This window comes from Curcuma longa, chromosome 16 (assembly GCF_044706935.1).
Source record: "Curcuma longa cultivar G26 ecotype Majalengka, Jawa Barat chromosome 16, ITB_CL_G26_1.1, whole genome shotgun sequence".
NCBI classification, from domain to species: domain Eukaryota; kingdom Viridiplantae; phylum Streptophyta; class Magnoliopsida; order Zingiberales; family Zingiberaceae; genus Curcuma; species Curcuma longa.
Genome location: NC_133876.1, coordinates 12,625,684 through 12,644,934, shown reverse-complemented (window position 1 = coordinate 12,644,934; position 19,251 = coordinate 12,625,684). Strand labels below are relative to the sequence as shown.

General features: G+C 35.9%; 2 protein-coding genes and 1 pseudogene across 2 annotated transcripts; 2 read left to right on the top strand and 1 right to left on the bottom strand.

Moving 5' to 3' along the window:
• The first annotated feature begins 351 nt into the window (after positions 1–351).
• LOC141847093 (disease resistance protein RPM1-like) lies at positions 352–2,688 on the top strand (annotated as a pseudogene).
• Positions 2,689–4,321: 1,633 nt separating this feature from the next.
• On the top strand, positions 4,322–9,338 carry LOC141847092 (copper-transporting ATPase HMA4-like). The gene is made up of 9 exons (XM_074735073.1): positions 4,322–4,400; positions 5,206–5,492; positions 5,732–6,477; positions 6,605–7,076; positions 7,155–7,322; positions 7,582–7,836; positions 7,915–8,037; positions 8,354–8,839; positions 9,027–9,338. Exons 2-9 carry the CDS (start codon positions 5,235–5,237, stop codon positions 9,336–9,338), a joined length of 2,820 nt encoding a protein of 939 aa, XP_074591174.1. The 5' UTR covers positions 4,322–4,400; positions 5,206–5,234.
• Positions 9,339–14,459: 5,121 nt separating this feature from the next.
• Positions 14,460–16,280, bottom strand: LOC141847090 (catalase isozyme 2-like). Its single transcript, XM_074735072.1, has 5 exons — positions 16,111–16,280; positions 15,959–16,023; positions 14,791–14,905; positions 14,612–14,705; positions 14,460–14,539 (listed from the first exon to the last, which is right to left on the bottom strand). Exons 1-5 carry the CDS (start codon positions 16,278–16,280, stop codon positions 14,480–14,482), a joined length of 504 nt encoding a protein of 167 aa, XP_074591173.1. The 3' UTR covers positions 14,460–14,479.
• Between the last annotated feature and the right edge of the window lie 2,971 nt (positions 16,281–19,251).

Here is a 19,251-nt window from a genome sequence, read left to right as displayed (position 1 = left end):
TAGCTGTGACTGTGAGCCAGCAAACGCAGTTGTTAGCCGCACTGTTCAGGCTTCGTCGGGGCATGCGAAGCTGAACGGCACGTGCTTCCTCTGTCAATAATGCAAGCTATTCATCGGCTGTCAAATGTGGGACCCTGTGACAATCAGCCAATTGAATTCTTATTTTATTTAAAATTAGCTTGTTGCATTAAAATAATACGTACAACTTGAGTTTTTTTTTTGTTTTATTTAAACTGGTTTGTTGTATTAACATAAGACGACTGACTTGACTTGTTATTTATTTATTTGTTGTAGCAGCTGATTAAATACGCAACTGATACTATAAAAGGACACAAACTGCAACGATCAAAGCACCGGGCGGAGAGTTGAGATTGGCAAAGGTTAAGGTTGCATTCCTTTTAATTTCTTTCCTTTCATGCATAGAGTAAACACTGCACTAAAGCAGCTCTTGATATAAAAAGGCACCTTTGCAGGCAGCTGCTTCACAGCCACTGAAAGAAGCCAAACGAGAGCAGTGAGTGAGTTCGATGGAGGCGGCGTTGATCTCCTTCCTGATCAACAAGTTCGGCGAAATCGCAGTCGACCAAGCGCAGAGCAGATGCTCTCAGCTACTGCTGCAGCACACAACTCCACCTTTAGATCAGATTCACGCTCGCATAGAACAAAACTTCACTACGTTCAGATTGATGAAGAATTTCCTTGAAAGATCTAATCAGTCGACTGCTGCCGCTGATGATGATGACTGGACCCAAGAGGTGACACAGTTTCCTTTACTTTTATGTTTTTTTGTTTCTCCATGCTTTTAACTGATCGTTCTTTAAGGAATTTAATCAAATTATTGATGTCATAAAATATAAAATTTAATTTTTATGAATTATATGATAGGTGAGAGTGGTAGCCTTCAAGATGGAAGACATCCTTGATGAATACCTCTATCTAGTTGGAGAGCAACGTGGAAGAACATGGAAGAATTTTCTCTCAAGACCATCAAACCTTTGTTGCAGTCTTGCCAAGGCTTGGCATGGTATTGATTCTCAGTTAGAAAACATGGAGAAAGATCTTTCTGAACTTGCAAGAGCGAAAGATCTATTTGGCAATGAGAATAGAGTGAAGAATTCAGAAAGAGACACACATCATTATTATCGAGTTATTCACCCATGTTAATTGATGAAGATGATCTAGTGGGGATAGAAGAGAACAAATCTAAGTTGGTTTCATGGCTGACTAATGCTGATACTTGCAGGAAGATGACAGCAATTGCAGTATGGGGAATGGGTGGCCAAGGAAAAACTACTCTCGTCGCAAATGTCTATCGCAATAATGCTGTGAAGAGTCACTTTGATTGTCAGGTATGGGTTACAGTCTCACAAACTTATAGTGTGGAAGAACTCCTAAGAACAATGATCCAAGAAATCTTCAAGGGAAAAAAGGAGTCTGTCCCAAATGGTATCACTACCATGCAACGATTAGAGTTATTTGAAATCATTCGAGAAAGTTTGCAGCAAAAGAGATATATAATTGTGTTAGATGATGTTTGGCGTGTAGACTTGTGGAATGATATTAGTCGTGCTTTTGTTGATAGCAACAATGGAAGTAGACTCATTGTTACAACTAGAAAGCATGAAGTAGCAAGGATGGCAAATGAAGAATATATCATAGAGCTGCAACAACTTAATGAAAAAGATGCATGGACTTTGTTTTGCAAGAAGGCATTCGGAAGAGAGAACAGTAAAGATTGTCCAAAAGAGCTTGAGGATTACACCGGTAGGATTTTGAACAAGTGTGGAGGCTCACCGTTAGCTATTGTAGCAATAGGCAGTTTATTATCGTTCAAGGAAAAGAGTGAAACTGAATGGAAGAAAGTCCATGATCGCCTTCATTGGGAGTTTGAAAACAACCCTGCGCTAGATAAAGTGAAGAATATTCTCAACCTGAGCTTCAATGATTTGCCTTACTATCTAAAGAATTGTTTTGTATATTGTAGCATCTTCCCTGAGGATTATAAAATAAGAAGGAAGAAACTAATCCGATTGTGGGTTGCTGAAGGATTCGTGGAGGCAAGGAGCAGTAACAGATCAACATTGGAAGAGGAGGCTGAAGACTATCTTGCTGAACTTGTGGATCGGTCCATGCTTCAGGTGGTTGATAGAAATGCTAGTGGGAGGCTGAAGGCTTTCAGAATGCATGACGTTGTAAGAGAGGTAACAGTAGCAATATCTAGAAAGATCAAAATTTTGCATGATTCTTGATGGTTCACAATCAGTTTTGGACAATCAAACTAGTCGCCTTTCCATTCAAACAAATGATGAATCCCTTGATTTAACTACAAGCCTGAGCCTTTCACGACTTCGCTCTTTGGTTGTGTTTTCTATTTGCAATTTTAGTTCAGTCTCCCTGAAAGCAGTCTTAATCCGTTTCAAAACGTTGAGGGTGTTGGAGCTGCAAGGAGTTCGAATTTCCAACTTACCAAATGAAGTTTCAGCCTTGTTTAACCTTCACTATTTGGGTTTGAGGGGTACAAAAGTGGAACAACTTCCCAACAATATCCAAAAGCTCCAGAGTTTGCAAACACTCGACCTCCGTGATTCCAATATAGTGAAGCTCCCACACGGTGTGACACAACTGAAGCAACTTCGTCACCTATTTGCATCTGACAGTAATCAAAAAATATCTCATAACATCAACTAGACAATTATTTAAATAGACACATAATCCTTAGATGTCGGTATTGTGAATGTAACGCAAAGTATAATTACCTATAGATCTGAGTTCACTAATAGAGTGGTTGTGTTATGAGTTATGGTTGAGTACTTAGAAAATTAAAGATGGTCATAGAGTAGAGATGCCTAAGGAGCTGAAGAGTTGACATTACTTAGATTATAATCAAAGAGGAAGCAAATTATTCATAAAATCATTGTAAGATTTTGTAAAGACGACTCCAGCCCACGGATCGAAATAATTACATAATAAATAAAATAATCAAAGAACGTCTAATATCAAATCCAGTTTGAAAATTGAATTAATCAATATTATTAAATCAAAAAATATCTCATAACATCAACTAGGATCACGTTTGTGACCAAAGTATAATTACCTATAGATCTGAGTTCACTAATAGATGGTTGTGTTATTCAATTAGAAATAGACTAATTAAAGAGTTGGACCCATGAATCAATAAATTGGTCGGTTGGACCGTTAAACAATAAACAATTAGAATTAATTGCTGATTCAATTTTTAAAAAGTATTTTAATTTATTTTATTTAACATTTTTAATTATGATTTTTATTTAATAATATTAATATTGTAGTTCAATATTAATTATTCTATTTTAATTCTTTATTAAAATTCAATTTTCAACCCATTCTACATTGAATTCTTTGGTGCGTAATTATTACCTTTAAGTTAATAAACTATTAATTTGAATTCCGATAGATTTAATTTTACAATCTATTTACTATTCTACTTTAATCATTCATCTCATTTACTTCTCTTAATTATTCATTAATTTTATTTTATCATTTTATTTATTCATTATTTGATATTTATATCATATATCTAATAATAAATTTATCAATGAATATAATTCATTTAATAATAAAATTATATATATAATGAAGATTATATAATTAAATAATTAATACGGATTTATATAATACTTCTTTTTTTTTACAGAGAAAAAGAAGAAGTATTATATAATTAAATAATTAATACGGATTTATATAATACTTCTTTTTTTTACAGAAAAAAGAAGAAGTATTATTATATAATTAAATAATTAATACGGATTTATATAATACTTCTTTTTTTGCGGAAAAAGAAGAAGTATTATATAAATCTGTATATAATTAAATAATTAATATCCTTTTTAAAAATAATTATTTTTCCAAATTTATTTGAATTACATTTTATAGCATTTTCTCAATTATTTATCTAATTTTTTTCCTCTTATTTTTTCTATAACTTTCCAAAAAAACACCAGAGTATTTTCTGAAACAATATAGAAATTGAATCGAATAAATAGGTGTGATTATAATTACGATTAAAATAAACTTAATTTAAACTTGCAACTCAAGTTATGAAATGCTAGCCGGCTTAATTTTTTAAAGAGTGGACTTTAAGGCAAAGTTTTCATTTTGCTTCTCAATATTTACACAATTTCTATTTAATCAAATTGTTCATTCGACTTTAAAAAAGAACACCAATCACCATGGATGGTATTAGAAATTTTAAAACTTTGAAAGGTCATCTGCAAGAGTTTAAAAAAATCGGTGGTAAACGGAAATTTCCCTTGTGCAAAGTTGCTAATCTACGCTTTTCAACCCTGGTCCTCGCCTGCCGCCCTTCTCCAAAAGTCCAATCGCTCCACGAAAAACTACGCCTGTTCGCAAGGATTCCTCAGGTAACTACTCAATCGCGATTTTGAATTCGATAGTTTGCTCGGTCCTTGTTTTGTGATTTTTTTGGTCGTTTCCGCAGTTTGTCTCTTGCTCTACGCCGCATAAGCAGCAAGCTCTAAGTTTTCCTTTTCTCTGAATTCTGATTAGCGGTATTAGGGGATTAGGTCACCCTTGACATCTCGGTGAGAAATTATTCGATTCCTAGGGAGAAACATATTATGATTTTATTTATTCAGTTTTTTTTTTTGATCGGAAACGAGCCAAATGGAAATGCTTCTAGAGTCAAGGAGTTCTCAATTTTAGGGCACTAAATGAATATGCTTCTCAACAAGGAGTTCATTAGCATTTATGAACAATAATAAAATACACTAGAAATGTAAAAATAATATGTTTCTTTCATTGGATAAATGTTTGAACTAAATTATAAATATCGTGATATCTCTTTTGAGCTCAATATAAAGATTGAGTTTGATAAGTTTTTTAATAAATAAGCTTGAACGCTGAGGCTCGTGGAAGATAGCACAGTATGCTCCTGAATTTAATTGAAACCCAAAAACGTATGTTCAACTTAAAATTTCGAAAGTGTTTCAGTCTGAAGTTAACTAAATTTTCTCTTGAATATTTGATGCATATACCCTCCATTATCTGGATCTGTGTTTTCTATTGCAGAATATGCTGTCTGGAATCCTTTAAGTTTTGTTTTTCAATTTTTGCTTGATACCGATGGATGTTTAGAAACCCAGTTTATCTGCATAATGGCATTCTTATTGTTTATGTCTCTTTGTTAATAACCATATATTTATGCAGCACTTGATAAAATTTTGAGTTGAAAGAAAATGGAACAGAATGGGAAGGATGGTCTTACAGCACCACTTCTTCAATCCCCAGAGAGCATTGTTGTTGATTTTTCACAAGGGTCATCAAGAAGTGATAAGAGGACTAGGAAGGTCACATTTAGAATTGGTGGAATGGAATGTGCCTCTTGTGCAGCATCAATAGAATCTGTCGTGGGGGATATGAAGGGAGTTGAGAGTGTGTTGGTGTCTCCTCTTCAAGGCCAAGCAGTTATAAAATACATGCCTGAAATTATAAATGTAAGTTGAAGAAAATTTTCTTGTTTGATATCTTTGGCGCAGCTACTGATGAGTCGACATATTTTTCTTGTATATAACTCTATCCTAAATGTAAGGAATTGTGTGCCAAAAGCGCAAATAATAAACATCGAGCCTTCTTATTCTGAGTTATGCAAATTGAGATGCATTTAGTTTTTGTTTTATTATTCCTTTTTTTTGTGCTGATTTTATTGCCTTGTGCAATTTTTCTTCACTAACAGGTAAAAAGAATCAAAGAAGCTATAGAAGACTTGAACTTTGAAGTTGATGAATTTCCGGACCAAGAGATTGCTGTATGTCGGGTTCGAATCAAAGGAATGGCCTGCACAAGCTGTTCTGAGTCAGTTGAGAGAACACTTCTCATGGTTGATGGTGTTAAAAAGGCTGTAGTGGGCCTTGCTCTTGAAGAAGCGAAGATACACTTTGATCCCAATATCACCAATTCTCCTCGCCTATTAGAAGCTATTGAGGATGCAGGGTTTGGAGCTGAGCTCATTAACTCTGGAGATGATGTCAATAAGGTTCATCTAAAAGTTGAAGGTCTTCATTCTCCAGAAGATGCCACAATTATCAAGTCCCGTCTTGAAGCAGTGGAGGGTGTAGACCATGTCGAAATTGATGAAGCGAATCATAAAGTAACAGTTGCATATGATCCTGATCTTACAGGCCCCAGGTTCCTTATTGAATGCATACAAGAAGCTGGTAGTACCCCGAATTTATATCATGCCGGCTTGTATACAACAACCAGAGTGGGTGAAACAGAACGACAGCTTGAAACTATAGCCTACAGAAACCAGTTTCTCTGGAGTTGTCTGTTCTCAGTTCCAGTGTTCCTCTTCTCTATGATACTTCCTATGTTTCCGCCATTTGGGGATTGGCTAAGCTACAAACTCTATCATAATCTAAACATAGGAATGCTACTCAGATGGGTATTTTGTACACCTGTGCAGTTCATTATTGGCTGGAGGTATGATTCAATATCGTTTTCACCATGTTATGTTTTTTTGTTTAAGGTATCAGGGAGTTGTCGCTATTGATCATCTTTCGATACTTGATGGAAATTATACTATATTTGTATGTTGCAATCATTACAGGTTCTATATGGGTTCTTATCATGCATTGAGACGAGGATCGGCAAACATGGATGTTCTGGTTGCATTAGGAACAAATGCAGCCTATTTCTACTCCATTTACATTTTAATAAAAGCTTTAACCTCAGAATTTTTTGAAGGACAAGACTTCTTTGAAACCAGTTCTATGTTAATATCTTTTATTCTTCTCGGAAAATACTTGGAGGTGGTTGCAAAGGGAAAGACATCAGATGCTTTGGCCAAGCTTACTGAACTTGCTCCTGATACAGCTACTCTGCTAACCTTAGACGCAGATGGAAATATCATCTCAGAAACAGAAATTAGCACTCAGTTATTGCAAAGGAATGATGTGATCAAGATAGTTCCAGGCTCAAAAGTCCCAGTTGATGGGGTTGTCGTGAAGGGTCAAAGCCATGTAAACGAGAGCATGATTACAGGAGAAGCAAATCCCATTGCTAAGAGAACAGGAGATAAGGTTTGTCTGAAGCAATCTATAATAGCTATATTTTGAGAAAATCTTATCTTTTGCGCATGTTTTGACTATTTCGTGCAGGTTATAGGTGGTACAGTGAATGAGAATGGATGCATAATAGTCAAGGCTACTCATGTTGGATCGGAGACTGCTTTGTCGCAGATAGTTCAGTTAGTGGAGGTTGCTCAGCTTGCAAGAGCACCAGTTCAAAAATTAGCAGACAAGATTTCTAGGTTTTTTGTCCCCACAGTAAGTATATCAACTGCCTCCACTTTATAGTTCCTTATCATTACTTCAAATAGATTTGTAATTACAAAAATGAACATAGTGTACTGATATCTCGAGCTTTGATGAATAATGGTTAACCAATCAACTTCAACAATCCTCGAATGTGAGTTGGAGATACAATGGCATCTCACCAAAGAACTTCACAGCTACATTTATATGGATATGAAATCTGAAGAACTGCGATATCATCATTGACATTTCTTGTTGCAATCATTTGCAGGTTGTCATAGCTGCTTTTGTCACTTGGCTTGGCTGGTTCATCCCTGGAGAAGCACAACTATATCCCCGCAGCTGGATCCCAAAAGCCATGGATGCATTCGAGCTAGCTTTACAATTTGGAATCTCAGTATTGGTAGTTGCCTGTCCATGTGCTCTAGGACTAGCAACACCAACAGCTGTTATGGTTGCCACTGGAAAAGGTGCATCTCAGGGCGTCCTAATAAAAGGCGGTAATGCACTTGAGAAGGCTCATAAGGTAAGTCAGAGAAATTGACAATTTTAGTGTACATTAGCTTAGAAGGAATCTAGATGAAGATGCTTTGCTGTTGCACAGGTCCAAACTGTTATATTCGACAAAACTGGAACCCTAACAGTTGGAAGACCCACAGTTGTTCAGACAAAGATCTTTACAAAGATGTCATTGCTGGAGTTATGTGAATTGGCTACTGCTGCAGAGGTTAGCAGTTAGATATGATTAAAACATGTAGTTTAAACTTTAAAATTAGATGTTTTGGTGGCTGTGTAGATAGATAGTCTCTCAGGAGTGGGCGCCAATAACCAAAACCTGAAAAATCAAATTATACTATGTTTCAGTGATATTGTTTCACTTTGATTTGGAAATTCTCTTTTAAACCGATAAAATAGAACAGTGGCATTGGGCTCCAATATTAGTATGATAATCTCCTCCTGCATTAAGAATTAGTAATGAATGAATAATCCCTTGTTCTTAGATGTTCTTCAATAATTTCTTTATCTTTTTAATTTGTGTGTAGATTAACAGCGAGCATCCTCTAGCGAAGGCCGTTGTAGAACACTCAAAGAAGTTACAGCAGCAGTATGGATCACACGACGATCACTTACAAGAAGCAAAGGACTTTGAGGTGCATCCTAGCGCTGGAGTTAGTGCCAGCATCGGAGGCAAAAGGGTGCTTGTTGGAAACAAGAGGCTCATGCTTTCTTCTCAAGTCCCAGTTACTCCCGAAATCGAAGACTATACATTCGATATGGAACATTTAGCCAGGACTTGTGTGTTGGTTGCCGTGGATGGTGTCATCCATGGGGCTTTTGCCGTCTCTGATCCCTTGAAGCCAGAAGCTGGCCGTGTAGTTTCATTTCTCAATTCTATGAGCATTTCAAGCATTATGGTGACCGGTGATAACTGGGCTACTGCAACTGCCATTGCAAAAGAGGTTGGCATCAATAAAGTCTTTGCCGAGACAGATCCAATAGGAAAAGCCGATCAAATCAGGGATTTGCAGGTAGTTTTACTACTTTCTTTACTAGATCATGTGTTTTTCTTACATTAGTTTTGATTCATGTATGGATCTCGTTCCACTACTATATATCTTACATTGTCCATAATCACTATATATTCCTCTAGAAATTAATAAAGTGTCTCTAAGGTGACTGAAGTGCCACTATTTTATAACTCTTCTCTTACTTCAGGCGAAAGGTTTGACAGTGGCCATGGTTGGTGATGGCATCAACGACTCCCCAGCTTTGGTTGCTGCAGACGTCGGCATGGCGATAGGAGCTGGCACTGACATTGCCATAGAAGCAGCTGACGTGGTTCTAATAAAAAGCAACCTCGAAGATGTGGTTACTGCCATTGATCTATCAAGGAAGACACTGGCTAGGATCCGACTCAACTATGTGTGGGCTCTAGGATACAATATACTTGGAATGCCAATTGCTGCAGGTATCATCTACTCTACTTTACTCGTAATTATTATTATCGGTGTTATTGTTCAGATCTAACTATGGATTTTTAATTCCGTTATTAATAGTAGTGACGGAATGAAAATTTCGTCTCTAATTAATGATGAAAATTAAAGATCTATTAATTAAATAATGGTTTGACTTTGGGATCGATCTAATTCTTTGTGATGTTCTTCTCTTACCATCAGCTCTATTGAGCGTGCCCTGGAAATGAAGATTTTGGAAATTGGCAAGAAACTCAATGCCACGAGAATCAATTGTTGGAGCAAAGCCTTTGCACTAATTTAAACTCTATAAACTAACTTAAGATTTGTGTTTGCCCTTTGTTTACTTGAGTGAATTCATTTAATCGATTTCAAATGGTTGATTCTCACTAAAACAATTGACCTATAAGAATCAAAACTTTAGGATAGAAATAATTGCAAAGAAAGACACACTACAATAAAAGGGAACCTAGCAGTTCGTCGAAATTCGACCCTTGTCCACTTCAATAACTCTGGTCCATTATAATCAACTCAACTATGCATCGAGGGTGAAAAAAACACACACAACTTGAATGTGACGAAGTATAACACCACCACTGAAACGACCCCATAGTCAGACAACTCAAGCATGGTTCCAAAGAGGTCCCACTGCTTTATTTGTTACTAAGAGAACTCAAACTCGGAACCTCAAGCAATACATATCTCCAAACTTACCACTTGGGATAAGTCATCTCTTATTTTATGCAAGTGTGAGGTTAATTATTTTTATTGTGCACAATTAGAAATGAATAATTTCATTATTATTATTATATATATATATTTGATATCCTACGCATTTGTTTTTGTACGCGCAATGCGCGATAAAAGAGTCTGGTCACTCGGATTACTTTTGAGCATCCGGAATAAGAACAGTATTATTTTTTATTATTTATTATATTTTATTTTAAGATTTTACTTTTAAGATTTAGGGGTTGGGTTATAGCATTAAGCATAAAAAAAATTCAAAATAAAAAAATTTTAGATATTCATAGGGTGTGTTTGATTGTTATCTTGTATTTCTTATCTCATACATCCCGTGAGTAACTAAATTTTTTTATATTTAATACTATGATCAATTTTAAATTCTAAAAGTAAAATCCTAAATAACTTAATTGTAAGTAAAAAAAATTATAAAATAATACTGTTCCTATTTTAGCCGGATATCCAGAACACTTTCGGATATCCGAAATCTTCTGTCAACTTTGGGAAAATATCATATAAAATGAGACTTTGAAGATTGGTGAGAAACTCTATGCCAAGAGGGACCATCTTTAATTCTGGAAGATCAGACATATCTAGTTCTTGTAAACTTGCCATGGCACCTTCTTCTATATCTAAAGTGCACCTCAAGATTTAGTAACCAATCTGTTCTAAAGTGCAATTTTTGCTCGACAAATACTTCATTCAGCACAGTTAACTCCACTAGTTTAGGCAATTGTCCAGAACAAATAACTCTAGCCATTTTCCCTTCAAATAATCTCCCTGCCAAAACCAACTTCTGAAGTAGGTGAAGAATTTTTTAACATTTCAAAGTTGATTTGTTCATTTCTTCTTGCAGACAACCACAAACTATGAAGGCTACTCATCTTAGTCAATTATTAATATTGAGGTGCAAATTAAGCTGAGGACAATGAGCTTGTTCCACCTCCATAACTTTAAATGATCGGAGTTCTTTGCCCCGGGGCATATAGTTGAGTTGATTACGACGGAGCAGAATTGTTGAAGTGGGCAAGAGTCGAATCTCGGCGAAACTGAAGTAATACTCTCTTCCGTCGTGACCAACTGCAGCTTCTCGATTTACCTCCTCATAGATGATCATAGGATCGACCATGTAAGACCACTAGAGTGATGAATTTCACTTTTTATTGAAATGATCAGAGCTCTCTCATGTCTCCCAATCGTTGTGCAAGCTTCTCATTTGATTTAACATATTTCAGAGTTTGTAGATTCTTGAATTGCCATGCCCCTTCAAGAGTCGGAACACAGCCAACTACAGTTGATCCCCCAAATTCAACTTCAATATCATGATCAGTCACAAATAAGTGCCCAATTTGCTTCAATTTTGTCACACCTCGTGGGAGCTTCACTATACTGCCTTTTACTCATTCAGATCCAAACATCATTAATCATTTCGCTCGAGAGATTATGGATACACCATTAGCATCAATTAATGCATCCATTATGCAATTGAACTGATAACAAAATTGATGTGAATGATAAAATATTGATTCATTCACTAAGTCAAATTTGATCCCAACCGATCAAACATTCAATGTGTGCAAGTCATGCTTGCACAAGAGTCTCTTTCATACATATGTTTACAACATAATACATGTAATATAATATAAATCAATAATAAATCTATGACACTCTATGACACTCGAGTTTAGCCAGAAACCTCACAGTTCACAAATGTCTGTGCAATCTAGATCAAATTAAGTTCATAAATGACTACAAAATGAAGCTAATTTTATATATAAGATATAACTCTCTCTCTCTGACTTGTTCATTGTCGTATTATATGTGGGTGCTACATATATATATATACAGAGTTGTTATACTGAGCGCCTTCTCCTGAGCGCCTCGTGAGCGTCTCCGACGTGGATGCGTACGTGGCTGGGAACTCCGCCTCTCCGCGCGCGCGTGGCAACAAAAGCTTAAGCCGAACCCTCGATCCTCGCTCGCGACTCCTCGCTCTCTTCCCCGCTTCCACCCTAACCCTAAGCGATCGCGATCTTCTCCGCCGACGACCCGCGCTTCCTCGCCGCGCCCCGCTTGTTCCTCGCCGCATGCGCTTGCTCCCAAGCCCCCTTGCTCGCCAAGCTTGCTCGCCGCATGCGCCTCGCTAAGCCCCCTTGCTCGCCAAGCTTGCTCGCCGACGCCCCGACGCTCGCCAAGCCCTCTGCTCGCCAAGCCCCCTCTGCCCGGCGCCCTCTCCGCTGCGCCCCTTCTCGCAGGTGCGCCACTTCTCACCGCGCTCCCTCGCCATTTGCTCACCGCCAGCCGCGGCCTCGAAACCCTATTTCTTCCTCGCCCTCTACTCGCCGCCAGCCACGGCATCTGCTCCCTGCCAGTCGCGGCCTCGAAACCCTAATTCTTCTTCGCCACCAGCCACGTTCTCTGCTCGCCGCCAGCCGTGCCCTCTGCCCCATCGCAGATTCCGCCACTCATTCTGTAAGAAATTTGAACTCTAGCTGGGAACTAGCATGCCATACATTTTGCCAGCATTTTAGCTTAAAAATCATAAATGTAATGTATGTTTGTGAAGAACTTTGATATTTCATTCAATAAAGATGATCTTGAATAATGTTCATGTACAAATTTTAGTTCAACTTGAGCTTACTAAGATTTTTAATAAACTAGTCCGATAAATAAATATAATTTAATGTTTACACTAGTAACCATTAACACTTATTTGCAATATCAGTTTATCATCAACCTAATTACAAAGTAAATGACACTCAAATGACTACTTACACTAATTACAAACTATTGTCAAAGAGAAGGCAGTAAACTTGTAGAACTTTAAGCATAACATTTATTTCATGTTTGGGCTCTACAATTATCATTCCATTTTCTGATTTGTCTTTTTTTTTTTTTGCAGGATACTTGCAAATTAGTATTCCTTTATACAACTAAATGGTATGTTATTTGTTTTTAAGTTCTAATATTTTATTTTTATAAGATTATGAATGTTATTTTTTATTTAGGGAAAAAAAGCATATGTGGTCTTTGTTGGACATGAACCAGGTATCTATGACACATGGATCGAAGCATCTAAACAAGTGACTGGTTTTAAAGGTGCTATACATCAATCTTTTAAAAGTAGAGAGGAGGCAGAAGAAGCATATTATAAACATATGGATAAAGCATCTACATCCACTCCTATAACATCAAAGGGAAAAGAAATTTCAAGGTCAACTTCTAATTCAAATTCAAGGAAAAATCTTTCGAAGGCTGAACAAATAGCTAAGTTGAAAGATGCAGTGGAAGACATAATGCAACAATTAGATGCTCTACAGATGAGTAGTGATGATTAGATATGTAATTTCAAGTTGTTAGGGAATGTTATCCTGTAAATACTTCAAGATATCTAAATTGTTGTAAGTGTGGTATCAATCTAACTTGTTTTATCTAACTTATTGTAATGGTGTGTTGAACTTGTTTTATCTAACTTATTGTAATGGTGTGTTGAACTTGAAATTATATTCTTGAAGAATGCAACACTTGGATCTTTTGCAGATGAAAGCTGGAGGCAAGAAATGTAGGTTACTAAACAAAGTGTGATTTAGTAAATCTATCCTTGGTTTTGGATATGTTTCCAATGCTTCTAAGAATAGTTTATTCTTACCGAATTTAGCTCTAGTTTTGCCTAAATATAACTTTGGTAGGGCAGTCAATTTAATCCTGAAAGGAAAGTGTTGTGTGATTAGATAATCACCTACAGCATCTGGATATTATAACTCGAGTTGATGTTCCACGGTACGCAGTTTCCTAATTCCTGGAGAGTTTCCAGCGATCTCTACCTGTAGTTTTTTTTGAAAGATCATGTTTGAACAATGTGTTCAGAAGGAAATCAACACAGGTCATGAATAACTCCAGTGTGCAAAACGTCCACTTACCTCTCTTGTGTAGAACTTCACTGCAAAACCTCTTGGGTCTCTCAAGGTTTCAGGACTTCCACGTTCATGAATAACAATTGAAAAACGCAAGATGAGTGGAGTCTGCACTCCTGGTGCGCAGAGGAAATCAGCACAGGTCAGATGAGAGACATCATGAGTGACTTCAAAGAATCCTTTTGCACTAGCTCCCCTGGCATGAACTACTCGTTCTGGAATGCGTTCTCTATCAAACTGTGCAAGTTTTTCAACTAGATGATAATCCTCAAGGAGGATAGGACCTTACAATTAGAAAATATCTTTAGTCAAAATGCAGATAGACCAAATGAAATCAACATAGAAAAATTCCAGATGCAAGTCTCATTACATTATTAGATGCAATCAGATGCAAGTCTCATTACATTATTAGATGCAAGTCTCATTACATTAAAGTATAGGATATTATTCCAGAACGATAGTAGATCAACAAAGAGGTACTTCATATGTGCTATTGAGAAGCAACATTTTCATCTGCACACAAGCAGTTCCCTTCCCCACCTTACATGCTTGGTTTAACATCAAGACGAGTACCAATTTTCTGACCAAGAGACTTGTCACACTGCATTATAGGAAAACAATGAGAATCTTAAACCACGCTTTAAGAAAAATAAACTAGAGATGAATGACCAACCTGAGACCAGTAGGAAATCCATATGCTGCGTATTTCATGGGTCACCCTAGGATCAGACAGTGCCTCAACCCATCTGCGGATAAAACGGTCTTGTCTGCATTGAACATTCAATATTTAGATAGATTTTAGTACACATGTTTAAAACAGTATAAAAACAGAAAGCCTGGGTCAGAACAAACCGGTCAGGAGCCCAAGAGCGGTATCTTTCCCCAGGCTGCTTAAAGTTGTTCTCCTTGATGATCACTGCCTGAAATTTCAGAAAGATACATGACCAGTAGATGTCAATGTTCAACAGAAGGAATTATAGCAAACACTTACATAATCTGTAGCAGCCCATCAGTCACTCTTCTACTAAGCGAAGGAGGTATTGTCTTATCAATGTTGGTTTGCATTAAATATCTAAGGAAAAAAATCAAAGAAAATTAATATATTAAGAAGAGATCTCGTGTCATTGATTCTTCTATTCATCCCTTGAACAAAGTAACCAAGGTACATCAAAAGTTCACATCACTTACAAATAATTGATATCTGAAAGCTCACTGAAGGAAGGGGATATTTCACCAGTTAGTTCACTAGAAGACAGATTTCTGCAAATAATCAAATTCATATTATAAATGTAAATAGATACAATTCAAACCAGCCCATCTATATTCTACTGGTGAACAGGGATCACCTGTCCATTGCAAATTAAAAAGACAAACAAAGCAAGCAAGACCACAACCCAATTAAGAAAGTAACAAAATAGATCTGCAAAGAAATCCAGAAGCTGCCATCTTACACAGAAAAGTCTTACACAGAAAACCAAAGAGCATAAGAAATCCAGAAGCTGCCATCTTACACAGAAAAGTCTTACACAGAAAACCAAAGAGCATAAGATGCTGTAAATCTAATAGCAGACTATTTTAACTCCAAGCAGTTTTATGCCATCAACATATCCTATCATGAAAGCAAACTACTAATAGGGTTGGCAGAAAATTATGCTCTAGTGGACAATTTTCTTTGTTTCAAACTCATCGCAGAGCTCTTAATCCAGAAGCTGCCAAAGCCTTCTATTTCACGGGAATATCGCAGAGCTCTTAATCCAGAAGCTGCCAAAGCCTATAAATTAATTCATGTACAGAAAAACATAAGCTATTAATAGAACAACCACAGATGCATGTCTTTATCACAGAATGCCAAATTACAGTCAACCTATTTTCAACATGATGAGAAGCCATGCCTTCAAATTCTTTCAACGTTTAATCCTAAAGCATATTGTTAGAACCTACAACAATAAAGACAATTATTAACTTTAATTTCTCAATCAATCAATCACTATAATTTTGTAAAATAAAACCAAAACAGTACCAGCCATAGATGCCAAGGGTTCATAAGTGTCGTCATCGTTGATATGTTGATTATCTATACTTGATCTGACAATCGGAAACACATTATCATATTTACAATATTTAATAAAATAAATTGATTTAAAAATAAATACAGAAGTAATCGACACATACCCTTGCTGTAAAAGTGGACAGTTGCGCTTATCATGTGACACACCTCGATTCCCACATCCATGACATAGCCGAGACTTTGCAACTGCCTTTTCCTTTGATGATTTCAATCTCTTCCCACATCCTTTCGTTCTTACTAAAGAAGGATCACTAACAACAGGAGGCTCATCCATGGATTTATTCCTTTGACTTCCATAGTCACAATTTTTACCAATATTCATCTCTTGAATTTTTTTATGTATACAATCGAATTGTTCATCTAAAAATTTTGTTCCCTCATCAGTCAAAGATGCATCATCAATTAACACCGATGCTTGATCAAATTCTTTGTCGATGTTCTTCTACCATCAGCTTTATTGAGCATGCCCTGGAAATGAAGATTTCGGAAATTGGCAAGAAACTCAGCGCCACAAGAATCAATTGTTGGAGCAAAGCCTTTGTACTAATTTAAACTCTATAAACTAACTTAAGATTCGTGTTTGCCCTTTTGTATACTTGAGTGAATTCATTAATCGATTTCAAATGGTTGATTCTCACTAAAACAATTGACCTATAAGAATCAAAACTTTAGGATAGAAATAATTGCAAAGAAACACACACACTATAATGAAAGGTGGAATCCATCACCTTAACAGTTCGTCGAGATTCGACCTTTGTCCACTTCAATAACTCTACTCCGTTATAACCAACTCAACTATACACCGAGGGCAAAAAAGAAACACACATAACTTGAATGTCAAGAAATATAACACCACCACTGAAACCACCCCATAGTCAGACAACTCCCCTAAGAGATTTTTTAGATACATGGTTCCATTATGTTGATAAGAGGTTCCACTGTTTTATTTGTTCCTAGAGAACTCAAACCCGGAACCTCAAGCAATACATATCTCCAAACTTACCATTTGGGATAAGTCATCTCTTATTTTATGCAATTGTGAGGTTAATTATTTTATTGTGCACAATTAGAAATGAATAATTTCATTATTATTATTATTATTATTATTATTATTATTATTATTATTATATATGTATATTTGATATGTTACGCATCTGTTTGTGTGTGCGTGATGTGCGATAGAAGAGTCTGGTCATCCGGATTACTTTTGAGCATCCGGAATAAGAACAGTATTATTTTTTATCATTTATTATATTTTATTTTAAGACTTTACTTTTAAGGTTTAGGGGTTGGATTATAGCATTAAGCATAAAAAAAATTTCAAAATGAAAAAAATTTAGATATTCACAGGGTGTGTTTGATTGTTATCTTGTATTTCTTATCTCATACACCCCTTGAGCAACTACATTTTTTAATTTTAAATTTTTTTATATTTAATACTATGATCAATTTTAAATTCTAAAAGTAAAATCCTAAATAACTTAATTGTAAGTAAAAAAATTATAAAATAATACTGTTCGTATTTTAGTCGGATATCCAGAACACTTTCGGATGTCCGAAATCTTCTGTCGTCTATAACCTTTGGAAAGTGTCATATAAAATGAGACTTTGAAGATGGGTGAGAAACTCTATGCCAAGAGGGACCATCTTTAATTCTGGAAGATCAGACATATCTAGTTCTTGTAATCTTGCCATGACACCTTCTTCTATATATATCGCACCTCAAGATTTAGGAACCAACCTGTTCTAAAGTGCAGTTTTTGCCCGACAAATACTTCATTCAGCACAGTTAACTCCACTAGTTTAGGCAATTGTCCGAGTGAAGGAAATGACCCAAGTGAAGTTGTACACGCATGTGAGTTCTGCACTGCAAGAACAAATAACTCTAGCCATTTTCCCTTCAAATAATCTCCCTGCCAAAACCAACTTCTGAAGTAGAGGAGGTGAAGAATATTTTAACATTTCAAAGTTGATTTGTTCATTTCTTCTTGCAGACAACCACAAACTATGAAGGCTACTCATCTTAGTCAATTATTAATATTGCGGTGCAAATTAAGCTGAGGACAATGAGCTTGTTCCACCTCCATAACTTTTAATGATCAGAGCTCTTTGCCCTGGGGCATAGTTGAGTTGATTACAATGGGACAGAATTGTTGAAGTGGACAAAGGTCGAATCTCGGTGAAGCTGAAGCATTACTCTCTTCCATCATGACCAACTGTAGTTTCTCGATTTATCTCCTCACAGATGATCGTAGAGTCGACCATGTAGGACCACTAGAGTGGTGAATTTCACTTTTTATTGAAATGATCGGAGCTCTCTCATGTCTCCCAATCAGAGTTTGTAGATTCTTGCATTGCCATGCCCCTTCAAGAGTCAGAACACAGCCAACTACAGTTGATCCCTCAAATTCAACTTCAATATCATGATCAGTCACAAATATGTGCCCAATTTGCTTCAATTTTGTCACACCTCGTGGGAGCTTCACTATACTGCCTTTACTCATTCAGATCCAAACATCATTAATCATTTCGCTCGAGAGATTATCGATACACCATTAGCATCAATTAATGCATCCATTATGCAATTGAATTGATAGCAAAATTGATGTGAATGATAAAATATTGATTCATTCACTAAGTCAAATTTGATCCCAACCGATCAAACATTCAATGTGTGCAAGTCATGCTTGCACAAGAGTCTCTTCATACATATGTTTACAACATCAATACATGTAATATAATATAAATCAATAATAAATCTATGACACTCTATGACTAATTAAACTCATACATAATAATTAAGTCTCCTTTATCCACCTCTTGTTATTTCTTTTTAAATTTCCAATAAAATGTCCACAAGTTTGATCGTTTGATTATTAACTTTATATTTTTACAAAATATAAATGTTTTCTTTCACAGTTTGCTAGCTTTTTTTAGGACTATTTCATACACAAATTAAATAAGCATCAAAAAGTTTTTTAATTTTTTCATACTTACATAGTAACACTTACAAGATAGTATTTTAATTTCTTAAGAAAATTTTCTTATGAATACAACAGTTTGTAAATTGGTATACGAGATATAATAATTCAAAAATGATTTAAACCTATAATTCTTCTATTTTGTTTATTTAAATTAATAATTGAATCATATTTAAAATTTTAATTAGATTGTGTAATTATTTTTGTGAGATACAATGAATAAGTAATTATTTTATTTAGAAATAATTGTCTTATTAGTATTTA

Coding starts and splice junctions, on each gene's coding strand:
- LOC141847092 (XM_074735073.1), top strand. CDS start 5,235: ATGGAACAGAATGGGAAGGATGGTCTTACAGCACCACTTCTTCAATCC. Junction 5,493..5,731: donor ACATGCCTGAAATTATAAAT/GTAAGTTGAAGA, acceptor CTTCACTAACAG/GTAAAAAGAATCAAAGAAGC. Junction 8,038..8,353: donor AATTGGCTACTGCTGCAGAG/GTTAGCAGTTAG, acceptor ATTTGTGTGTAG/ATTAACAGCGAGCATCCTCT.
- LOC141847090 (XM_074735072.1), bottom strand. CDS start 16,280: ATGGATGAGCCTCCTGTTGTTAGTGATCCTTCTTTAGTAAGAACGAAA. Junction 14,906..15,958: donor ACCCTTGGCATCTATGGCTG/GTACTGTTTTGG, acceptor TATAATTCCTTC/TGTTGAACATTGACATCTAC. Junction 14,540..14,611: donor GGATTTCCTACTGGTCTCAG/GTTGGTCATTCA, acceptor CCTATAATGCAG/TGTGACAAGTCTCTTGGTCA.